Source organism: Talpa occidentalis, unplaced genomic scaffold (genome assembly GCF_014898055.3).
Source record: "Talpa occidentalis isolate TD23 unplaced genomic scaffold, MPIMG_talOcc4v2.1 talOcc4.12, whole genome shotgun sequence".
Lineage (NCBI taxonomy): Eukaryota > Metazoa > Chordata > Mammalia > Eulipotyphla > Talpidae > Talpa > Talpa occidentalis.
The window spans coordinates 84,125,854-84,148,731 of NW_023601212.1; the positions used below are offsets into that span (position 1 = coordinate 84,125,854).

Consider the following 22,878-nt stretch of genomic DNA (forward strand, 5'->3'; position numbering starts at 1 on the left):
GTTAATCTCAGTCTACAGATGAAGATACTCGAGCAAGAAAAAGAAATCCAAGAACTAAAGAAGCAGCTAAGCCTTCTTTCTCAAAATAAAGGGGTTAAGGATGACATGAAAGATGGTGGTGTGCCTGGCTAGCCTTAATTAGGCTATATAAACATAAAAGTGGACTTAAACTATCTAACTGAATCAACTGGAATGTAAATTCTCAATATTTATTAGGATATAAATGATATGATACTTAATTCATTTAGTAATAAACGTGTACAAGCAGCCTTATTAAATTGAAGTTGTAAAAGTACTCCTAAACTACTTCCTTAGTAGTCCTTTGTAATGACCTAGCATTTTGAAGTTAAGACTGCTCTAAATGAAACCTGTTGTGCCCTTCCCTCCCTTCTGCTGTCCCGTAAGCTGAGTCCTGGATTTCTTGCTTTAGTATCACTGTCCATCCAGCCTCCGGAACAATATATTTAGACATTGGCCTCAATTCTTTCTCCTTTGATTTCTGCTGACCACCAAGTCCTCCTCTAGAAGGTTCTGCTGAATCTGAGTACTCACCCCACCCATCACTGCCCAAGCCCAGGCCTGCATACTAGCTAGAGTCTTCCAGTTTTGATAGCTGCCAATCTTCCTAACCTTTCACACCACTGCCAAAGACCCAGAAAGACACCTAGCGGTTCACTCCCTGGCTCAAAAGCGTCTGCTGGTTCTCATCTGCCTTGAAGACAGTTTAACTTCTTTGCACTGTATACACACACACATTCCAACTTACTCCTATTCTCATCACCTTCAACTTGGCATCACTTCCAAAGCCATGTCCTTCCAAAGCCTTCTACTTCTTGGCCCCAAATGATCTCAAAACAGCTTTGAGATCAGCGTTCCTGGCTGTCCTCACTGCCCCCACACTATGCTCTCCTATTTGTAGTACCCGACTCCCCGCCAGTCCCTATTCCTCAAAGGCGGGGAGGAGATATACTCATCTGGGTATGCCGAAGTGCCTGCCACGTACTGACAGCTGTCACGGTACATGATATTCCATTTCAAATGAAACAACCACAAGTGATGTGCTGCTTTTATTGATATTTGACAATTGGCCTAAATAAAGACTGATTTTATTACAAGTCCCAATACCAACAAGAGCTACAAAACAGCACCATTCTTTAAATCCTTTAGAATCAGGTATTGCAATTCACTTAAGCAGCTTGAGGGCAGTATTAAAAGGAGCCAGGTTTTCGCAGGCCCTCATCCACTTCTGCACGTTGGCCGGCACCGCCACACTGCCCCCTCCCGTCTGCTGGAGCACAGACCACAGCACGACATCGGCCACGGTAAGTTCGTTCCCCACGAGCCAGGGGCTCTTCCCCAGAGCAGAGTTCATGGAGCGGAACACCGCGGCTTTTTCTTTACTGCTTCCCTCTTTCAACTGAAAAACTGCAATATCAACCCAGCTATCTATGAGGGTCAAGTTTACAGCATTATGCTTCTGGCCAAACAGAGAGAACAGAAACCGTGCGATGTTCCCTTCTCCTTCAATGGGGCACATCGTTTGGACGCTGAACTTCATTTGCGTCTTTGGCACTGAAAGGAAAGACACCGCGGAAAGTCAGCAAGGGCAGCACCTGGGCAGTGTGCACACGAGGTGGAGGGGAGGGGACCACTAGTCAGCATGATCTGGCGGTGATGGGGAGGGTATCTTGAAAATCTTATTTGCAGTCTGTCTCCAAAAGGCTTACTATTTAAGAAAGTTTGCAGGTTTAACACAGTATAACCACATGTTAAAAAAGGTAACCATTTCTGGTATTTGATTATGCCAATTTCCAAGCTAAAATGGACCTCAACCATCTAATGCAACCCCTGTGCCTAAGGATTTGGTGGATGAGGACTGGAAACCAGGAGCCCGGTGCCCAGGCGAGGGAACTGGTTCAGTCTCACTGCTCCTTTGTTAATGTGCAGCTTAGAGCGCAGGGGGCATTCCCAGGGGACTGACTCACTGCCCTCCGTATAAACGTTAACTGGGAGAGCATGCAGCAGTGTGACCTTGGTACCCTGCCATTCTCTTCTGGCCATTTGCAAAGATACTGTCAATGTCCCTGTAGTGACAGGCTTTGGAATCTGAGGGCCAGATGGCTGTGACAGCATTACTCCCCTGCTCTGGCTGTTAGAGGACCTTCCATTAAAGCTGGGCCCTCGATTAGAGACCCTAAACTTCCAGAGAAGGAGGGTATCAGGGTCTGTGCTCTACTTCTAGAACTACCCCACAAGCTGTCTAGCCTTTTGATAATTTAACCCAGCAGCAAAAAGCTGAGAGACTGTACAGCTGTAGGACATCACATCCTTGCCCCCTTGCTGCTGCTTATTAAGTCACAGTGCATGTTTCATGTCGCCTAACCCACCCCTCTCCACTTACCATTCTTCCAGATTAGAGTGAAACCCAACTGATATTCATGGCGTGACTGTTTTTTAGTCTGCTCCCCAAAGCACTTGAGAAGGTTTTCTGGCACGCTCTTGACAGCTGAATGCGTGTGGACGGTGGACAGGACCCTATAGTGGTCACAGAGTAGCCGGTGCAGCACGAGCAGGGAGAGGGGAGGGGAGGCAGGGTTTGCGTTGATCACTATGTCTCTCAGGGCCCCATTATCCTGGGGGAGAAAACCCAGACAGAGCAAGTAAGAACTGCAGCAGGTGCTATTCTTAGACCTAACCAGGGTGACTGAACCAAATCTTCAACTCCCATGAAGAGGGTTCCATAATCGTGCCTCACAGCTGAGGGACTGAGTGTCAGGAGGTAACTTAGCCAAGGTCACAGCTCTGGAAGAAGCGGAGCTGGGATAGGAGCAAACTCCAGTCACGGCACTGCTGGCTCCCCACGAAGCCAAAGTGAACTTACAGTCAAATCGGTAAAACATACTGGGAATGACACTTCTTTTGTCCCTAAATTAGAAAAATCACACATGCAACTACTCCACTTACTAAATCTTTCTAACACCTGATCTGACAGGATATAGTTTCTACACCTATTTGTGGTGTCGTTATGTGTCAAGAGCCCTATAAAATAGGACTGGATATGGGAGGTGGGGAAGTTCTAAATAAACGCACTAGAACCTACTTTTAGGCACAGGTTTTCTGATTTCTGTACATTCCCTCCTAACAACAAATGAATTCATAAAATAACATGAAGGCCAAGTTCCTTGGCTTTCTGTATACAGCCTGGCACGATCTGGCCTCTGGTCTTGCCACTCCCAACTGGTGCCTTTCACTGAGCTACAGTGAATGCTCCGCAACTCTTAGAACTATCCTGTTACAGATGGGCCTTCTGCAGGATCAAAATTCCTTTTAAGCACCATGTGTTGGGGAAGACTTCCCGGTGCCCTGGGACAGTGCTGGCATAGTTGTGCGTGCTCAGACTGGGCCACAGTCAGATGGGCTCCGGGGGCTGGCTGGGCCTCACTGAGTCCTCTGTGTGTGAACATGAGCTGGATGATGAAGGAATCCATGAGAGTGAGGAACTGAAAACTGGGTTCACGGCAAGATACTGCAGCACTGCCTCCACATTTTAGGTCTTCATTTGCATCTTTGGTACTACTGCTGTCAACCTAATTCTAGAAGAGGGGTGTAAGCAGAGGTTTCTGGGACAAACCCCTTAGGAGCCACAAACACCACTCTGGAATAAGACGTTCTTCCTTTGCATACCAGGTTGTCCTCTAAAGTTGAAGCCTGTAGACCCATCATTATAGGCAGGGAACTTGATGTTAATGCAGCAAACAATTCTAAGTAAAAATACATTGGAAAATGAGGCTGTGATGGGCTCTTAGCAATATACTGCAAAGGAAGTGGTGGGACTTTTGTGCCTGGGCAGACAAAAATCTGAAATTCAGGCGACCCTCGGAATAAGGATTGACTCCTAACCTTGGCAAAGGACCAAGCAAGAACTATCAGACTGTTTCTTCAGGTCTTGGAGGTCGCTGGTCGCATAGTGCCAGGAATGGCAGGAAACCCTATCTCCTGACTTTTCTGCTTCCCCCAACCCCCATACTCTTCTGCACTGGGTCTGAGAAATCAAAAAGTGGCTGTAGAGCTTGCACTGGTTTCACTCATAGCTCACAAGTCTGTTTTGGGCAAAGATTAAAGCATTCAGAGGAGAAAAAACATACTCTTTGCGCCACTTTTGAAAACTAGAAGGTCAAGGCTCTAATCACACTAGCACAATTTGCTGGCACTAAAACAACACAGCACTCTGACATTCTTTAGCTTTCCAAGTGAACTTACCTTTCCGAGCACTGAATTTAAGTCCAGCGCATTGGCTGATAATGCAGTGGGCTCATCAGCCTGGATTATGTGGGTTACATCCAGGTCCGCATCTGGTGTCTGAATCATCTTGGAGAGACCGTCAACGGCAGCTTTCAATTCATATAGACGTTTTAAAATGTCATCTTGGCGGGACTCAAGAGCTTCGAGAGATGTGTTAGACTCTTCCTAAACCAACCAGCATCAAAACATTTTAAAATTTGATCAGTTGTCTAAACTTAAATCCACAAATTCATCAAACCTCCCACCTTTTAAAATGTTAAAACGAAGTAGGAGAATCATCATATTCTTCCCCAGTCCAAGAGGCCCTGCAAATGGGTCCACAAATGCTTTCAAGCAAAAAAAATGGTGTGGCTTTTAACCATTCTGAAACTGTGAGACTCGTATTTTAGGTATTTTAGTCTAAGACAAGGATAGGACATAAGCATAAATTGTTTTTGCATAAATAAATATAAAAATGGGGCAATAACAATGTACCTCAATGATTTCTATAGGAACGGGGAAAGGGAGCACACATAGGTCAAAAAAATTGTCCTGCGCCCTGGAAATCTATTCATGGGGTTGAACGATGAATTCCCCAAACCATTATCTAGGCAGTACTGGCACTCTTGTATCTTAGAATCTTCTAGAATTTTTCCACTGTTGAAATGTGAAATCTCAAATATGCAATGTTTACACCTTTCATTCACTGAGTCTGCACTGTTTTTGCATGCTGACCAGTACACAGCAAACAGATGTATAATATTTGCTGAGGAATAAATCTGTTCAGATTTACTTGAAAAAAAAAAAAGGCAACAAGAAACTTCCCAGTACAATCATGTTGTACAACCTATTTCCAGGCTCATGAACTCTTACACTAGATAATCCATTTTAAGTCCAGAAAATAAAGACTACCTCAAACATAAGGAAAAGGCTTCTAACTAGACAGCACAGTCAACATGGCAGCAACCGTGAGTTTATTTCAAATATGCATTCAGACGCAAGGTGAACAGCAGAGCCCCTGCTCATTTCGCGTGCTGGTAAGTTAAATGTTCTTGGGAACATGTCTCCTCCCCTAGTCACTCAACACAGCCTTTTCACGTAGATCCAGTTCATCAGCAGATGTTATCCATTTTCTGGAATCCCCGGGCTTCTCTAAGCATGTCTCCATTGTTACTGCTCAAGTCCAAGACATCCCCCCACCCTTTTTAAAAAAGATTTATTTATTTATTTATACAAGCACTGGGTACAGTCAGAAGCGCAGGAGGGTGAGAGAATTCGCTAGAGTCAGAGCAGGGAGCAGAACAGGCAGACGGATGAAGTACACTGCTGAGGGGAGCAGAGGGTGGCAGGAGAGTTCTGGGCGCCATGTGGGACCCTTGCCCGGCGGCCGGGGATCGAACTGGCACTGCAGAGGCTGCAGCAGCTTCACAACCCAGCGCTCAACCGCTGTGCCACTGGGGAGACCCCCAAGACATCCTTTTTCACCTGGCCTACTGCCTCTGGGCCCGTGGTGCCCTTTTTCATCTACTCTTTCAATCCATCCCTAAGATGGCAGCTACGGAGATGGAAAAACCCTGCGGATCCTGTCATTTCCTTTCTTTTGTTAATGTAGGCTCCTAGGACAAAAAGCAAAGCCTTGTGTAGCTTACTACATACCTTGTGTGCTGTGTCCCCGCTGGCTCCTCACACAACACTCTCCCCCTTGCACTGTCCTCTGGGTTCTTACGACACCCTCAGCCCCACCTGCCACAGCACTTCCACTCCTGTTCCCTCTTGCCTCTCCCCTGGCTAACTCCTTCCTATCTGCCCCTGAGCTAATCACCACCTTCTCACCTCTCCTTACTTGCTGCTCTTGTTTAAGATCAAACAATAAAGATATGTAAGATGAGTGACTTCTGGGTGGAACAAAGGAGAACAAAGAGTTCATCAAGCCAATTAAGTCATTAGGTACTAACTGGAAATAAGTGTGAATGCATGATGTGTGACAGGGTGAGCTGTCCTGTGGAACAGCCTCATCTTAGTCAGTGACAGCCCTCCCAAGTGACACTTCCAATCTTGTAACCAGCCTGTATTTGTGCACTGCCAGTGCACCATCTTTCATTTCTTAAAAAAAATCCCAACCAGGGGCAAAGAAATACCTAATGAATTATTTCTTTAAAATTTTTACTTGAAATACTTCTCGCTTACATTGTTGGTAGTGGTGTGGAAGGACAGCATCTCCCCCTTCAGGTGTAGTCACTGTAGTGCTCCTGCCACCAAAGCACCAGAGTCCACCACCAGTCCTCTAATGGAGCTGAGACCCATCGACACACACTGGAGAATATCTGAAATGAAGGCTGCCCAGATAATGTGGTCTGTCTGTGATTAGGTGCCCCAAGCACACACAGCTTGACAGACACCCTGTTGGCCTGAGTAATGTGCAAATGCTCTAGATCTGCCATACCTACCAGTACCTGCTGCTGTTTTCCTTGTGAGCAAGGAAATATGATTTGGCATATTGTATTTACCCATTTGCTGTATGTTAACATGTATTTAGAAGCAGCAGTTCATTCTTCCTGTTGCTTTAATTTATCCTGGAAATGCTTTATTTCTAGTATCTGTTTATCCATATCAGAGTGGTCTATCATTTGCTAAAGTGAAACTGTGTGTCTTCTCAGTCAAAAGTGTACAGTTAAAGACTGAAGGTAGGCTAGGCAGTGGGAAAGAAAGGGAGGGAGGGAAGGAAAGAAGGAAGGAAGATAGGTTGGAAAGAAAGAAAAGAAAGGCAAGCAGGCAGGATGGACTTGGTCTCAAATGAGATGTGTCCTGCGTTTCTTTTCAGTTCCACGGAACTGTCCAGTTGAGGGGATTCTGGACCAGGCTGCCACTTTTGTCTTACCTCTGCAGAGAGACAATGGTCATTTAAACAGACCTAACCATCTCTCTTCCAAAGGCAGAAAGTTATTAAGGCAAAGTGAAGGGTCATAAGCAATGTGAAAAAAACCCACAGAAGTGACCTATTCACCCATCTTCAGTCAGAATAAAGAGATGTCTCCCTTGGTACCTAAGCTGTGTATTTGTAACCAAAAAAGTGAAAGGCATGAGCAGGTATAAAGGCATAAAGCAACACAAATGACCAAAAAACATGAAAGGTGTGGCTGATCGGGAAGTCTGGGGAATCTGAGCTAGAACCCCATGAGGGTTCCATTGTACACCCATCAGCTCTGGGGAGGGTACGGGCACCAGGCTTTCTTACACACTGCAAGGTGAGAGCAAACCGGCAAAACCACTTTGGCAAGCAACTTCTCTAGTGCATTTTACAGACAGACCTGCCCGCTGAGCAATTACATTCCTTTGTACATATGCTGTGCCTGGGGGCTGATTCCTAGCAGCTGCTGGGCACCGCACCACCCGCGAGGGGCAGTCAGCAGACTGGGGAGAAGACCGTACTTTGCTGCCACGGCACCAAGCGATCCCCTAAATCATGTCTATGAGCAGCAGCAGCAGCGGCCGGACACAAGGACACGAACCGCACGATCCATTTACAAGACCGCACCGTGGGGACACCTAATCAGGTGGGAAGATGAAGCAGGACAGAATCACCACGCAAGCCGGGACCACTGAAGGGGGAAGCAGTTAGGTGCGGGGTTGACAACCTGTGTTAACCAGGGTGACGGCAACACTAGGGTTCGCCTTATAATTCCTCAAAATAAGCATTTTTGCAATACAAGTTTAATCATAAGCAAAAAAAGGAGAGGGTATATACAAAACGGACAGAATTTTTAATAGGCAAAAGTTAGGGTCACTCGGAGTCTGGGGGCTCGGGAGGCGGGGCGGGGGGGGACCTTGGCCCCGGCCACCCCGCCCCGCCGCGGCACCCACGCTCTGGACAGGCAAGCAGGCGCCTGCGCGCTGCGCGGGGACGGGGGAGGGGAGGTGGGGGGGCGCGCGGGCGGAGCCCCGGCGCATGCGCAGGAGGCGTGGGGGGGTGGGGCGGGGCGGCGCGGTCCTACCTGCACGTGGCCCACGACGGGAGTCGCGCTGCCGGTCTTTCCGTGTACGTTGGGGAGCCGGTACATGCAGGTGGGAAGCTCCACATGGAGAGAGGCGCCGCCCTCATGGTAGGGCTTTACCTGGTACATAGGCATCACGGGAGCCGAAGGAGGAAGGGAGACGGGCTGGGACACGACCGCTCAGAAGCCCTCCGGGGCCACCACAGACCGCTGCCGCCTCCTTCCCGACCCGACTCTGGCGTTCCGACCGGCGCGGTCTGTGCAATCTAATTGGTCCTGGCTCTTTTAACGTCACGGACTCAGCTTTTTGACGCAACCAATCAGCGAGAAGGCGATAGGGGCGCGTTGGCGGACTGTCCGGAAGGGGCGGGGCCCCGCGGTGGAGCCTGCCAATGGCCGAGGGGCGGGCGCCCGTGCGAGCCCCGGCGGCAACTGTCCGGAGTCCGGAAGGCGGATTAGGCTCTGGCTCCATGGAGCGAGGCGAGGGCCCGAGGTGAGCGGGGCTTGCAGTCTCCCCTCGCCCTCTTCCTCTCAGACCCACGGCGTTCTAGATTCCTGGCAAGGAGGAAAAGGGACCACGCGCGCGGCGAGCCTGCGGCTGCGAGGCCCTGGCGCCGCCCCGCTGCCCTTTGGGTGCCCTTTAAGGGCGGGGTCGGCGGGGTGGGAGGGCTCGGCCGGTTCTGGCTCTGCCAGCTCGCCCGCGCACTACAGGACCTGAGCCCGAGCGCGACGTCCCAGTCAACTGGCCATTTCATTTTTTTTTTTAAAGATTGATTGATTTATGCAGACAAGAGCTGGGGTACAGGCCAGAGGTCTGGGGGGGTGAAAGGATCCACCAGAGACAGAGTGGGGAGCAGAACAGGCAGACAACCGAAATACACTGCTGAGGGGAGCAGCGGGCGAGACAGGAGAGGTCTGCTGCGCCATGTGGGTATCTCCCTGGCGGGGGATCGAACTCGTGTTGCAGAGGATGCTGACAGCTTCATGGGTTGCGTCTTAACCCTTGCACCACCAGGGAGGCCTCTGGCTATTTCATTTTTAACTGGCTTGTCTCGCTTCTTTAAAATTAAGGTTATTTGACTTCAAGGCACATGCTAATTTGCATGGCTGCACGTTAAAAAAAAAAAATGCAGTACTTCTCTATAGCATTGAGGATGTGATGACTGGTTACTAAGTTATACCAAACTCAGTTATGGTCAATGTCAGGATGCAGATTTGTTATCTGTTTAAATGTTTTTATCTTAACTCCTCAAAATAAACATTGGATGTGGACCAATTTGGGGCCAGGTAACCTAATTTTTATTTATTATTATTATTATTATTATTATTTTATTTATTATTATTATTATTATTATTATTAAAACCTAATTTTTATTTATTATTATTATTTTTTAAACCCAGTGTTTTATTGGCAAATAAATCTTTTTATATTAAGGTGAAACAATAATCATTTTAAACAATCATGTGGAGTGTAATTACAAAATAGTTCATTTGGAAAGAACATTATCCTCTCATGAGATCCTCAGAAATTCTCAGCAGAAGGTGCTACCAATAAAACCAACAGTTATGAGACTTTGTTATTTCTCCTGCATACAGAAGCAAAATTCACATTTTAATGTCATAATGAGAAAACAATGCAAATTCTGATTAGGAAGCGGGAGCACTTGTTACAGCCAAGCGCAACCTCTCTCCTGTCCTTGCTGGCTCTGAGGTGGAACCACAGGAGGGGTCTGAGCTCTGGGCTCTTCAGAAATTCTCTGGACTCACATTCTGAGCTAGCACCAGACAGCAACCAGGGAACCAGAAAGATTTACTAGCAAATGCAAACAATTACATTGTGCAATACTCCACTTAGTTGCTATTAAATTCATTTTTAGATACTTCTCTGTTAAGTGGTATTGTTATGCAGTATCATGGGCAGTTTTCACTTTTAAGGCAAATGAGTAAAATCCTTTGTAAGTTAGAATGAAGTGTAACGATATTTGTTACTTTATTTTACAAGGATTTATTGCAGGTTTACTATGTGTCAGAAACTGGGAAACACCTAAAAGTTTCCCTGCCATGGAGGCTCCTGTGTTCTGTTGTACCCAAGTTTTGGATTAAACTTTTCACTAGAAATTGCTAAATTAATGAATACATGGATTACATTCTTGGAATGAGGAGGGGTTTGTCAGGCAGAGAATGAGGGGAGCAGTCTAGACAGACCTGTGTGGACAAGGTGCAGTGTCTAAAGCAACTTGTGATATTCACAAAACAGTTCACTGTAATTAGATTGTAGGGGAGTTGGCCAAGGGAGAAGGATTGATGAGGATGACAAAATAAGGTAGATTGGTGTCCAGTTATGACTAGATTTTAAACCTCATATAGTACAAAACCTGTTAAGGTTTTGTGCCAAAAACCTAATGTTAGATGTCTAATGTTCACTCTGACAGTAGCAAGGAAGAGGGAATAGAATAGGAAGAAGGTGGAGACAAACCAGTTGGAAACAATTCGAGCAGGTGCAGCAAGAACTTTGAGGGTATTTACTAAGTCAGCAAGCTTTGCCAAGCCTGAATTTGGAGTGAGATTCAGAAAACTATGGGAATATAAAAACTGGTTACCCAGTTCCTAAGATAGTTTCACTTTTTTTACATAAACACTGTATTTCCCACATACTCTTGGTTTTTCAAATTGTGTGGGAAATGATGCTTTCATTTTTCAAGAAAGAAGTTCCTAGTGTTACAAAAGATTATTGACCATGGCTTGAGGGAAAATGTTTGTCTTTCCCATGTAAATTCCAGTATTATCAGTTTATAAGTTTCTCCTGTATTTGAAGTGTCTATTCAGAAGATTTTTAAGTTTGTTTTTTTAATTAATTTTTGTGTGCAAGAATTGGGGTATAGACCAGAGGTGGGAGGGTAGAGGGTTTACCAGAGACAGAGTGGGGAGCAGAACAGGTGGATTTACTGAAATATACTACTAAAGGGAGCAGTAGGTGAGATAGGAAAGGTCTGCTGTGCCAGGGATCGAACTCAGGCCATAGTGCTCATAGAGCTGTGACTTAATCTCTAGGCCAACAAGGAGGCCCAGAAGCCTTTTTTTTTAAAGATTTATTTATTTATGCATACAAGAGCTGGGTGTAGCCCAGAGGTGCGGGGGAGGTGGGGACCAGAAGCTTCACCAGAGACAGTGGGAAGCAGAACAGGCTGAAATACAATGAAATACACTGCTAAGGGGAGCAGCGGCAAGACAGGAGAGGTCTGCTGCGCCATGTGGTGCTGCAGTAGCTGCGGATTGCTTCATAGTGCTGATACTTAACCCCTTGCGCCACCAGGGAGGCCCCCAGAAGATCTTTTGACAGATATTTAAAGATTATAGAACAGCCTTTATATTTATGACCATAATAAATGGATATGTTTGTATAGTAAATTAATATGTTAGACCTATTAACCATTAACAGAGATGAATCATTTCCCACAGTTAAAACCAGGATAAAAATAATTGCAGTTACTTTATTTCTTGTAACTGGTTTCTTTAGTACAGAACGTGCTAAGGTCATCAGACCTATTGATCGGAAGTCAGTCCATCAAATTTGTTCTGGACAAGTGGTACTGAGTCTCAGCACTGCCGTAAAGGAGTTGGTAGAAAATAGTCTGGATGCTGGTGCCACTAATATCGGTAAGTTTGGGAGAACTTGAAACCATAAGAATTCATCAGTTTGTGCTATTCATGAAAAGTTTTTACTGTTAGAGAAATCAGGTGTCTGTAAACTGAGAAATTATTACTCTCTAAACTTAAATCTTATACCTATTATTGTTCCTAGTACTTTGCTAGGTAGTAGTAATAATAGCAATTAACTTTTATTGTGTTCTTACTGTGTACCAGACATGCATTGTGCTAGCAACTATAACTGGGATAACAATCTGCAGAATAACCTTATTTGATAGGAATTTTTGTTATTGTTATTAGCACCATGTTACAGGTAAGGAAATTTAGGCACAAGGAATGTAATGTTTTCGAGGTTATTAAGTCAGTGAATTTGATCCCAGATGTCTGATTATAGAACCTGTTCTCTTTAATGACTGTTTTAAGATAGTCATTAAATAGTTCTTTCTTTCAAAAGAAAGAAAAATGAACTGTTTTATCTGAACTAGAAATTGGTCAAGAAGTATTTAAAAAATAAAAAATAAAAAATGAGATTAATATATTTAAATCAATGTAGCTGAGACTCAAGTTTGCCTTATGTAAGTTATAAATACTGTCAATATAAAAGCTTGTAGCTTGAATCAATTTTTGAGAAATAAATATTTTAAACATTTTAGATCTAAAGCTTAAAGACTATGGGGTGGATCTCATTGAAGTTTCAGACAATGGATGCGGGGTAGAAGAAGAAAACTTTGAAGGCTTAAGTAAGTTTAAATTTTCTAATCCTTTTTAAAAAAACTATTTGGGCAAAATGTCAGAATTTTGAGTAACATTGTCTTAAGAGACACAAGAACAGCTTTTTAAAACCAGTTACTTCAGAAGGTATTGTGCATATTCATTGCCCGCTCACTTGACATATCTTGGGCTTTACTTTATGCCTCTCTTTCAGCTCTGAAACATCACACTTCTAAGATTCAAGAGTTTGCTGACCTAACTCAGGTTGAAACTTTTGGCTTTCGGGGGGAAGCTCTGAGTTCACTTTGTGCACTGAGGTGATGGAATATTTTATATATCCACTGATTTGATCTCTTGTAAAAATCTCTCTGAAATAAAAAGTATAATTAGAATCATTATTGTTTACACATTTCCATTTGAATGTCTCAACTTCTAACTTCTGCATTCTTGTTCTTTTACTACCAATCTAAGTAGTCATACTTCTGAAATGTAAGCTATGAATGGAACGAACCAAATAGTATTATTAAAAAAAAAGTTACTATATATTTAAGCAGTAAACTCTCAAATTTTAAGTTACAGATAATAGAGTATAGCTACTATTGGGCTTAATTTATTTCAATGTTTAGGAAAAATTTTAATGGAAGCAAAAATGACATAATAGATTCTGTATTTTTGTAAGCAGTTACACATTTGTATCATAATTTTCTTTTAGACCTTTAAAAAAGTTTTGTTAGAACAATAATATCAAAACAGAAATAAATCTGTGTTCATGAATATATAAATTTTGAGATCTTTTGTTGTTTTGCAGTGTAGCAAAACAAAACTTAACCAAGTATCAAAACTTTTACCAAAACAAAGCACTTATAGAACTCTCTGTCTCACTGTCATGTAGGTACCAAACCTCAGATTTTATGATGACACCTTACCCATTTAGATCTTCTTGATTATCTCATCTTTTAAGGAGAGTTTTGCGTTTAGGAGAGTTTTGAGAACAGTGAGAAAATGAGCATGCAACGTCAAACACCAGTGAGTTTCTAATTGGCCATGCCCTGCCTGGCAATCTCTTACAGTGACGTAACTATTTCTACCTGCCACACATCTGTGAAGGTTGGGACGCGGCTGGTGTTTGATCATAGTGGGAAAATTGTCCAGAAAAGCCCATGTCCACGGCCCAGAGGGACAACGGTCAGCATACAACAGTTATTTTATACACTACCTGTGCGCCATAAGGAATTTCAAAGGAATATTAAAAAGGTACATAAATTCAAAATCCCATTTTCCAAGAGTATTTGTAGTAGAATGTGCATGTGTAGTGAAAGATCTACTGGAGTTGATTGTCTTCCCTTAAATTTTTCTTTTTAGGGGGTAATGTTGGTTTACAGTACCATATGTGATCAAGGGCATATGATCTAAAAGTTTTAAAGATTTATAGAGTTATTTCTTTTATTTTTTAAAGATTTATTTATTTATACAAGCACTGGATACAGTCAGAAGCGCGGGAGGGTGAGAGAATTCACCAGAGCCAGAGCAGGGAGCAGAACAGGCAGAAGGACCGAAGTACACTGCTGAGTGGGGCAGCGGGCAGCAGGAAAGGTCTGCGCGCCATGTGGGACCCTCGCCCAGTGGCCGGGGATCAAACCGGCGCTGCAGAGGCTGCGGGCAGCTTCGCAACCCAGTGTTCAACCGTTGCACCACTGGGGAGGCCCCAAATCATGTTTATTCTTTAAAAATAAAACATTTGTAGTGTACAGAAAACTTATATTCTTGTTAAGATTAATGTAATGTTGAGTTTTGCCTTTGTGCTTTTTGAACAGGAGTATGCCAGAATGGTCCAGGTCTTACATGCCTACTGTATCATTTCACCAGGCATTCGTGTAAGTTGCACCAATCAGGTTGGACAGGGCAGACGACAGCCTGTTTTATGCACAAGTGGGAGCTCCAGCATGAAGGAAAACATTGGAGCTGTGTTTGGGCAGAAGCAGGTAGTGGTGGCCAGTTTCTAAAATATATTTTATTGCTCTAGTGAATATGGCAGGTTTCTGTAATTCTCTCTAATGGAATAGAGACTAAAGTCCAAGAAATGAGTTTTTATTGGGTCCTGATCACAAAGATTAATACTGTAAGTTAAAAGTTCTTAATTTTATTCTTCTAGAGAAGAAAATAATCCTTTTACTCTCTCTGAAAAAAATAAATGGAATGTTATGCGCAATGTATTCATTATGGCTAAGTAGCATTTTATCTTTCTAATAACTCAAAATGATGAGAGCCCTCCGAAAAGCAGCTTGTGAGGGTCTGAGTTTCCCGGTGCTCTTCATGGGGAAGCTTGACTAGGAAAGACAACACTTGACCCCCCTCTTTTGCTTCCTTTCTGAAGTCAGGTGCCTCCTAGCTCTATTAGGAAGTAACTGAATCTTGGTTTCTTTCTAGTTGCAAAGCCTCATTCCTTTTGTTCAGCTGCCCCCTAGTGACCCAGTTTGTGAGGAGTACGGGCTGAGCTGTTCCGACGCGCTGCATAATCTGTTCTGGTAAGTAGGTTGCTGCCAGGAAAACCCCAATGGAGCAGTTTTTCCTGAGGTTTTTTTTTCTTCTTCTTAAAGATAGTGATTTCATGCCTTATAGTTTCTTAGTTCATCATAAAACTGTGGGCAGTAATACTGCTGGGAAAGATTTCTAGAAAAGACTCAGTTACTTCCTTCAGACAACATTCTTGGTAACAGGTGCGTTTGAGGAATTTTTTGTATTACAGTAGTCTTTGTAGTAAAGGCTCTGTTCAGTGAATAACTAGAATACGTTTTAAATTCTTTTATGGGTAATGTTTCACTTTGTTGGGATTAGCAGAGAGCAGTAGAGGCTTCATTTCCTGTAATTCATGCCTCACCCAACGTACAGTCCGGCATGATTACTTTTAGTTTAAGAAAACTAGGCATTTTTCATAAGTTAGGTTGGCCTGTGATGTCCATATTGCTCATCTTTCTCCACTTGCCTTTGGCTTTTGCCTGAAATCAAAGACATGGGTTCATGTCTTTATGTTAAAATATTGATTTTTTTGAAATTGCAGATCCCCCTGAAGGTAGATCTCATGTATAATAAATACTTCCTAGTTACAAGTTTGCTAACTAAGAACAGATTTTAAAAGGGCAAGGAATATGGACAAAGATCGTGATTCTAGCAGTTGGAGTCTTCAGACAGCTAGGGTGGATAGCACAGAGGATACAGAAAGTGATCTTTGAGGGGAGACCCACACCTTGCTTGGGGGCCAAGGATTTAATATGAAAGGTGAGAAGATCCATTGCATTGCCTCTGGTGGATTTGTTAAGTACAGGGGATTTAGAGTGTTCCAGAGGCTCTGTGTACTTTTTAGGATTTAGAATGGATACACAGTAATAGAAATATGAATACTTACAGACATGTCACCAGGTACTATGTTCTTAATTTCTTTTTACTTGGAGAATGTGCCCTAATATGTGCTCCTAATCCTTTTCTCTCTGGAATGCTTCTTTCTGGACACATTAACATTGGATAGCATCTCAGGCTTCATTTCTCACTGTACTCATGGTGTTGGAAGGAGCTCAACGGATAGACAGTTTTTCTTCATCAATCGACGTCCTTGTGACCCAGCAAAGGTATTAAACTTTTTTTGGTATTGGTTTTTTCATTTTGCCTTTGACTTTTTATATAATAGCTTTTCCTGACAGGCAATTTATGTGGCATGTGGGGTGTTGACTCACAAATGTGATTTTAAATTTTAGGCATTTAGAAAAGGCATTTAGAAAAGCTTGTGTATATATATGTGCACAAATTAACAACCAGTATATTTATTATTTTAAGGTAAGAATGTATACATTTCAAGTACTTAAAATGTTTAGACTTTTCAGTATGGCCTGACACATCGTCCACACTTTTGTCCGCTTTCCAGGAAAATAAGGGCCCAGATTATTTCTACCTCAGGCTTATCAGCTCATCTTGATAAGGTTACATGGGCTTTTAGTGGTTCAGATTTGATTCTGCATTTTCAGCAGCTTTGTGCCTCAGAACTATTTTCTGTTTTACAGTGATACTTTAAATTGAACCAGGTATTTTTCACCTTTAACTTTTTTATTTACATTGTAATTAGTGTGATTTTATGGTTTACTCCTAATGCCATTTCAGAATTTCAATATAAAGTCATGTAAATACATTTCTCAGTACATTTGAAGAATGTCGAGAACTTATCAAATTGTACACCTAACTATGTGCAGTTAGTTAGGTCAGTTATACCTCAGTAAAGCTGTTAAAAGCATGTCCCTTCAGTGGCTGGTTAGAGTCATGTGTTATTAGAACAGGGGAAGGGAATATTTATTTTTTTGTGATCTTTGTTTTTCCACTAGGTTTCCAGACTTGTGAATGAGGTCTATCACATGTATAATCGACATCAGTATCCTTTTGTTGTTCTGAACATTGCTGTTGATTCAGGTAGGTTCCATTGATATGTTAGTAAAATCAGTGACTTATGCCTAAAAGAAAAAAAATTAGTTTTAAAGCTCTGATATGACTGGGAAGAGACTTCTATAGTAATAACAAGTGGTGATTTTTTTTTTTGACTTTTATGGAATTTTATTTCCATTTTTACAGACTCGCCTGCCTTTGGCTAGAAATTATATTAATTATATTGTTAGGAAAATACAACTTTTTCTTGTCAACCAAGACAGAAAGTATACTAAAATGTTCTTCCTGGTTTTGAAAATATTTTTTTGTTTCCTTCTGTTAACATTTGCATTTATTATTATTCAGTATTTTTTCTAGATGCTTAGAAATAACTATGCACAAACCTTAAACAATGTGTGAAGATATATGTCTCCATCCTTCGAGGTGAAAATAAAAATTTGGGTGATTTTAAATCTTGCTCTTTTTTTTTTTTTAGTGTTACTGTTTTCCATGTCACTGAAAATTATTCAGAAACATGATTTTATAGCTGCATTCATGGAACTCCAAAATATGAATATATCTAATAAATTTCTAGAAGTAGAATTATTGGGTTAGTGAATATGATCATGTGGTAACAATATGTACATCTACCAATGATCTATTGGTAGCTATTATAATTTTTAACTAAATTTAATAGGTGATAAAATGTCATTTTTAGTGTGCAGTTTTCATGTGTTGTGCTTTTTCATGTATTTGGTTTTTTGCAAATAATCCATTCAAATCCTTGCATAATTTGCTTATTCAAAAAATTGTTCATCTTTTCCTTACTCATTTGAAAGAGTGAATTTTATGCTTTTTGAATATTAATCTGAATCCAGTAATGTACTTTTTAAGGATGCTTTTGGTAAGAACACATGAATAAAATGGTAGGTAGGGAAATTTTTATTGTTAAAGGTGAACTACCTAAACAAAACTATTTTCTTTCTTGCTGTAGAATGTGTTGATGTCAATGTTACTCCAGATAAGAGACAAATTTTACTACAAGAGGAGAAGCTTTTGTTGGCAGTTTTAAAGACGTCTTTGATTGCAATGTTTGATAGTGATGCTAACAAACTGAATGTCAGCCAGCAGCCTCTGTTGGATGTTGAAGGTAAGAAAAATGTAAGTGTATAAACAACCTCTGACCATAAAGCTACTGTGATACTGTCATAATTTTTTTCTGAGGTAATTTTTTGGACATGAAACAGATCTGCATTGTTTTAGACAGGGGCTGTGTCACACCAGGAAATTACAGGTAATCTGAATAAAAAGAGACATGAGCAACCACATCCAGAACACACAGGGATACATTCTTAACAAGATTCAGCTATTTTTTTAAATAAACACTCCCCAGTTGCTGCAAGCCCATTGTTAATTTCCAGGTTTCTGAGAAGTTGATTATGGCCTTTCTTTAAATAATTAATTAATTAATTAATTAATTAATTTTAAGGATTTGTTTATTTATTTATTTATATAAGCACTGGGCACAGTCAGAAGCGCGGGAGGGCGAGAGAATTCACCAGAGCCAGAGCGGGGAGCAGAGCAGGCAGAAGGACCCAAGCACATTGCTGAGGGGAGCAGCAGGCAGCAGGAGAGGTCTGCATGCTATGTGGGACCCTCCTCCGGTGGCCGGGGAGCAGCTGGGAATCAAACCAGCGCTACAGAGGCTGTGGACAGCTCCCAACCCAGCGCTCAACCGCTGTGCCACCGGGGAGGCCCGATTATGGCCTTTTTTTAAAAAAAAATTACTTATTTATGAATACAAGAGCTGGGGTATAGACCAGAGATGTGCAGGGTGAGAGGATTCACCAGAGACAGAGTGGAGAGCAGAATAGGCAGACTGACTGAAACACACAGCTGAGAGGTACAGCGGGCGAATCAGGAGAGGTCTGCTGCGCCATGTGGGTTGCTTCCTGGCTGGCTGGGTATTGAACTCATGCTGTAGAGGCTGCTGATTGCTTCATAGTGCAGTGCTTAACCCCTTGCGCCACCAGGGAGGCCTGATTATGGCCGTTTTTGCCAGTTTTCTAATTGCTTTGAGTAGAGCAGGGATGTTTCAGTGGCTCATGCTTTGCTATTTTCCCAAATGTCACCATGGTGCGTTCTTCTCTGATGTCATGTTGAAAGGAGGAGTTTCCACAAAGCTGGTTTGATATCTGTGATAACATGCATCATTATTATTTTCCTACCTGGTCATAAGTGATCAGCCATTTATTTAGTAGTTATTTTTACTTTTACTGATCCAAACCAAGTGCATGCAGAATATCTGGGAGGAGGGCCAAAGTTGAGACACCCCCCTCCCGTGTGCCTTGCCATCACCTGCCCTAACCAGCCAGGAGCAGTCCTGGGGTGGGGTGCTATCTAAATCAGCCTGCCCTGATCTCTGTGTCTGCACAGAGGTGGAGGTACTGGGTACCTATTTGTGTCCTCAGAGGCGGAAAGACCAGAGAGCTATTGAGGAAGCTAAAACTAGGGTTTGGGGGAATGTAAGGTGACAGGTGAATGCTAGTCCCAGTGAGAAGAAATTGCTTTGAGATGAATCTGTAAATCAGAGATTCAGAGATTCATTTACCAGGAACCATAGTCCAAGGGTAGGGGAAGGGTAGGGCTGGGAAGTGTAGGGCTGGGAGTGACTACTCCACCCTAACATTTCCTAACACACAAGAGTGGGGAGAGGTCACTTTGAAAGACAGTGGAATAGGCTTTCGTGGATTGCCATGGTGGACAGCTCTGTTGATAGAGGGCGTGGTGGAGGCACAAAGGTCCTGAGGGCTGGGCAGGGCACAGGCTCACTGACATCAAGGGGCAGAGCTGTTGGTAGTAGGTGGTGGTTCCCTGTCTTTCTGGGCCGTTCTCTGCTTGAGATCATACAGATGTGTATGTGGGAGTGGGGTAGGTAGTACACACTCTGGAATGGGCCAGCGGTGCACCCCTGAGCTTGCTCACAATCTGCCAGCAAGGCTGCCCCACAGTGAGAACCTGCCTGGCATAGCTGTGCCTCTTGAAGCATGGTTGACCATGCCCTCCTTAGAGGTAGCTTATGGAAGTGTGGCATCGTACAGAAACAAGCACACCATATGCATAGAACTTAAAAGTGGATCAGCCCTGAGGTGGAGAAGTAGCCCCTGTGGAACCACCCTTACACCCTAGTGGTAACTCTTCCTGACTTCTAACACCACAGTTTTATCTGCTTTTGTTTGATGTCTTTGCCATGTACTGTTTTTCCTCTCAGTGTTTGGTTTGTGAGGTTCCCAGGTCCTGGTTGGCAGCTCATCATTCTCCCTGCTATGCAGTGTTCCCTGGTATTTTTTTTTTAAGATTTATTTATTTATGCATACAAGAGCTGGGGTGCAGGCCAGAGGTGTTGGGGGGTGAGAGGATTCACCAGAGACAGAGTGGGAAGCAGAACAGGTGGATCTACTGAAATACACTGCTGAGGGGAGCAGCAGGTGAGACAGGAGAGGTCTGCTGTGCCATATGGGTAGCTCCCTAGCCGGGGATCGAACATGTGCTGCTATGGCTGCAGATAGCTTCATCGTGCTGCAACTGAACCCCTTGCGCCACCAGGAAGGCCCCCCCCAGCATTCCCTGGTATTTAAAGGTCGCACCTATGGGCAGTTGGGTGACTTGTCTGGGGCTGAAAGGAATAAAGCTGTCACGGGTCTCCCCACATACCCTTTGGGGAGCACAGGTGGACATTTCTTAGAGCAGCCGCGACCCTGGGTCACAGGGGTGCATGGTTTAGACTTAGGAGACACGTCCAGAGTTTCCTAAAGTCAAAGTGCATATCCCAAACTCACTGCCCACAGCAGAGTCTGAGCACTCCACTGGAGCCTCACCTTCGGGTACATGTCTTGTTTTGTGCTCCCCATTCTGGTGAGTCTCGGTGGCGTCACATGGTGGTTTTCAGTTCTGTCTCTTGTAAGATTAACTTAGATTGGTTTTCATGTTTAATTAGTCTTGGATCTCCTCTTTCATGAAGTGTCTTTCACCCAAAAATATCCTCATATTTCATTTCGGTGACAACCCTGATACTCTTCTCTGTTCATGTCTACTTAGGTAACTTAATAAAAACACACTCAGAGGAAATGGAAGTGCCTCTCCCAGCAACGCAGGGCCATCCTGCTTCCCCAAGAACTCAAGGAGAAGAGAAAAGGGCAGTGACCATTTCCAGACTGAGGGAGGCCTTCTCCCTTCGTCACACACCAGGGAACATGTCTCAGAGTCTAAAGACTACTGCACTGAGGCGGATCTCTCCCAAACAGAAAAGAAGGGGACCATTGGATAGCACCTGGGATCCTCTCTGTTCCCAGGAGACTGTTGCTGGCGCAGCCTCATCTGGCCCTCAGGAGGGGGTGACGAGTTCAGATGAAGGATCTCATGACCATAAGGATAGAGTGGCCATGGAGACAGACTCGGGGTTCAGCAGCACTTCAGCCAGCTCAGAGGAAAGGGTCAATACCCCAGAAATGGGCAGTCTGTCCAGTAGTGACTGTGTAGCAAGCTCCCCTGAAGACAGGTTTTCACAAGGAAGCATGGAGTCTTCTGAGAAGTCACTTGAGACTCACCATCATCTTTCAGACACAGAATGCCATTTAGACCAAGAAAACAGTGCGTGTAAATTTAGAGTTTTGCCTCAGCCAACTAATCTCTCATCCTCAAACACAAAGCGTTTAAAAAAAGAAGACATTCCTTTAAATTCTGACACCCCTCAAGAGGTGGTTAATACTCAGAACACATCAGTGTCTCAGGTTGATGTCGCTATTAAAATTAATAAGAAAATCGTGCCCCTCGACTTTTCCATGAGTTCTTTAACTAAAAGGATAGAGCAGTTACGTCACCAAGAACAGCAAAGAGAAGGTGAACAGAATTACAGGAAGTTTAGGGCAAAGATTTGCCCTGGAGAAAATCAAGCTGCAGAAGATGAACTAAGAAAAGAGATAAGGTAAAGTCTTTTCTTTTAGAGTATTTTTGTTCCTCTTAGTGGGCTGCTATAAGTGAACAAAAAAATGCAGTTCTGCTGCCTGAAATCTTTCAAGAATATTTCCAGCACAGATTCTTCTCGTGGGGCATCTACCTGAGGGGCCAGCATGTATCCAGACAGTAGCATTTGCTCCTCCTGGTCAGAGTTCTCCTGGAGCACTTGCAAAAAGAAAGGACAATCTCAGGTCCTTCCTTCTCAGCTCAGGTCCTCACCCTTTGAGAACCACAGAGCTTCATGGTGGCTCTCACAGAATCGCATTCCCTATAGCCGCATGGCTGATATATTTTCACAAAATACAATGTTCAGGTTACAGAATTACCATGCTAATTTCTCATGTGAAGGCTAGTGGTGGTGTCTGTCTCTTGTCTGGACTGGTTTGTGTGGTCATTAATGACATTAGATTTTCAAGCCACCCATTGAAGTATCCTGTGGTGAGCTTAGCAGATATTATTAGAAGGATTGATACCCAGTATTAGCAGAAAGGTGCTATTACACTTTGTTGGTGGGAGTATATCAGATTTCCTCTCAAAATAAAATGCACAAAATGGATAATTCCACATGTAGGGATTTATTATCTATTCTCCCACAAGTGAGTAGATTTTGGACATGAATGCTTATTGCAAGTTTGTGTGACTTAAAATGGCAGACAAAGGAAATGTTCTTTAGAAGAGAATGTGTCAAATTATGATATATTCACATAGTGACTTCCTATATGGCCATTAAAAAGAATGAAGTGGATCTATGTCAGTGGGTCTGGAAAAAATGCGTTGTTAAGTGATGAGAGAAATTCCATTTTTTTTTTTTTTTAAAAAAACAGTG

At 43.2% G+C, this 22,878-nt stretch overlaps 3 protein-coding genes across 9 annotated transcripts in view; 2 read left to right on the forward strand and 1 right to left on the reverse strand.

Moving 5' to 3' along the window:
• The window catches only part of EIF2AK1 (eukaryotic translation initiation factor 2 alpha kinase 1), a 33,771-nt gene extending 32,644 nt beyond the window's left edge, over positions 1–1,127 (forward strand). For 2 of the 4 annotated variants that reach the window (XM_054693693.1, XM_054693694.1), the window contains exon 16: positions 1–1,127. In XM_054693693.1, the coding sequence (XP_054549668.1) occupies positions 1–132 (132 nt within the window). In that variant the 3' untranslated portion in view covers positions 133–1,127. The other 2 variants (XM_037507103.2, XM_037507104.2) reach the window with 1 other exon arrangement.
• AIMP2 (aminoacyl tRNA synthetase complex interacting multifunctional protein 2) lies at positions 460–8,550 on the reverse strand. The gene is made up of 4 exons (XM_037507116.2): positions 8,274–8,550; positions 4,261–4,467; positions 2,402–2,633; positions 460–1,572 (listed from the first exon to the last, which is right to left on the reverse strand). The coding sequence occupies exons 1-4, from the start codon at positions 8,406–8,408 to the stop codon at positions 1,184–1,186; spliced, it is 963 nt and encodes a 320-aa protein (XP_037363013.1). The 5' UTR covers positions 8,409–8,550; the 3' UTR covers positions 460–1,183.
• The window catches only part of PMS2 (PMS1 homolog 2, mismatch repair system component), a 20,916-nt gene continuing 6,320 nt past the window's right edge, over positions 8,283–22,878 (forward strand). The window contains exons 1-11 of one of the 4 annotated variants that reach the window (XM_037507089.2): positions 8,283–8,766; positions 11,791–11,930; positions 12,575–12,661; positions 12,847–12,949; positions 13,703–13,886; positions 14,447–14,614; positions 15,060–15,157; positions 16,156–16,255; positions 17,000–17,084; positions 18,031–18,186; positions 21,135–22,020. In XM_037507089.2, coding sequence (XP_037362986.1) covers positions 8,666–8,766; positions 11,791–11,930; positions 12,575–12,661; positions 12,847–12,949; positions 13,703–13,886; positions 14,447–14,614; positions 15,060–15,157; positions 16,156–16,255; positions 17,000–17,084; positions 18,031–18,186; positions 21,135–22,020 — 2,108 coding nt within the window. In that variant the 5' untranslated portion in view covers positions 8,283–8,665. Of the gene's footprint in view, positions 8,767–8,960; positions 9,561–11,790; positions 11,931–12,574; positions 12,662–12,846; positions 12,950–13,702; positions 13,887–14,446; positions 14,615–15,059; positions 15,158–16,155; positions 16,256–16,999; positions 17,085–18,030; positions 18,187–21,134; positions 22,021–22,878 lie in introns of those variants that run through there. The other 3 variants (XM_054693682.1, XM_037507091.2, XM_037507090.2) reach the window with 3 other exon arrangements.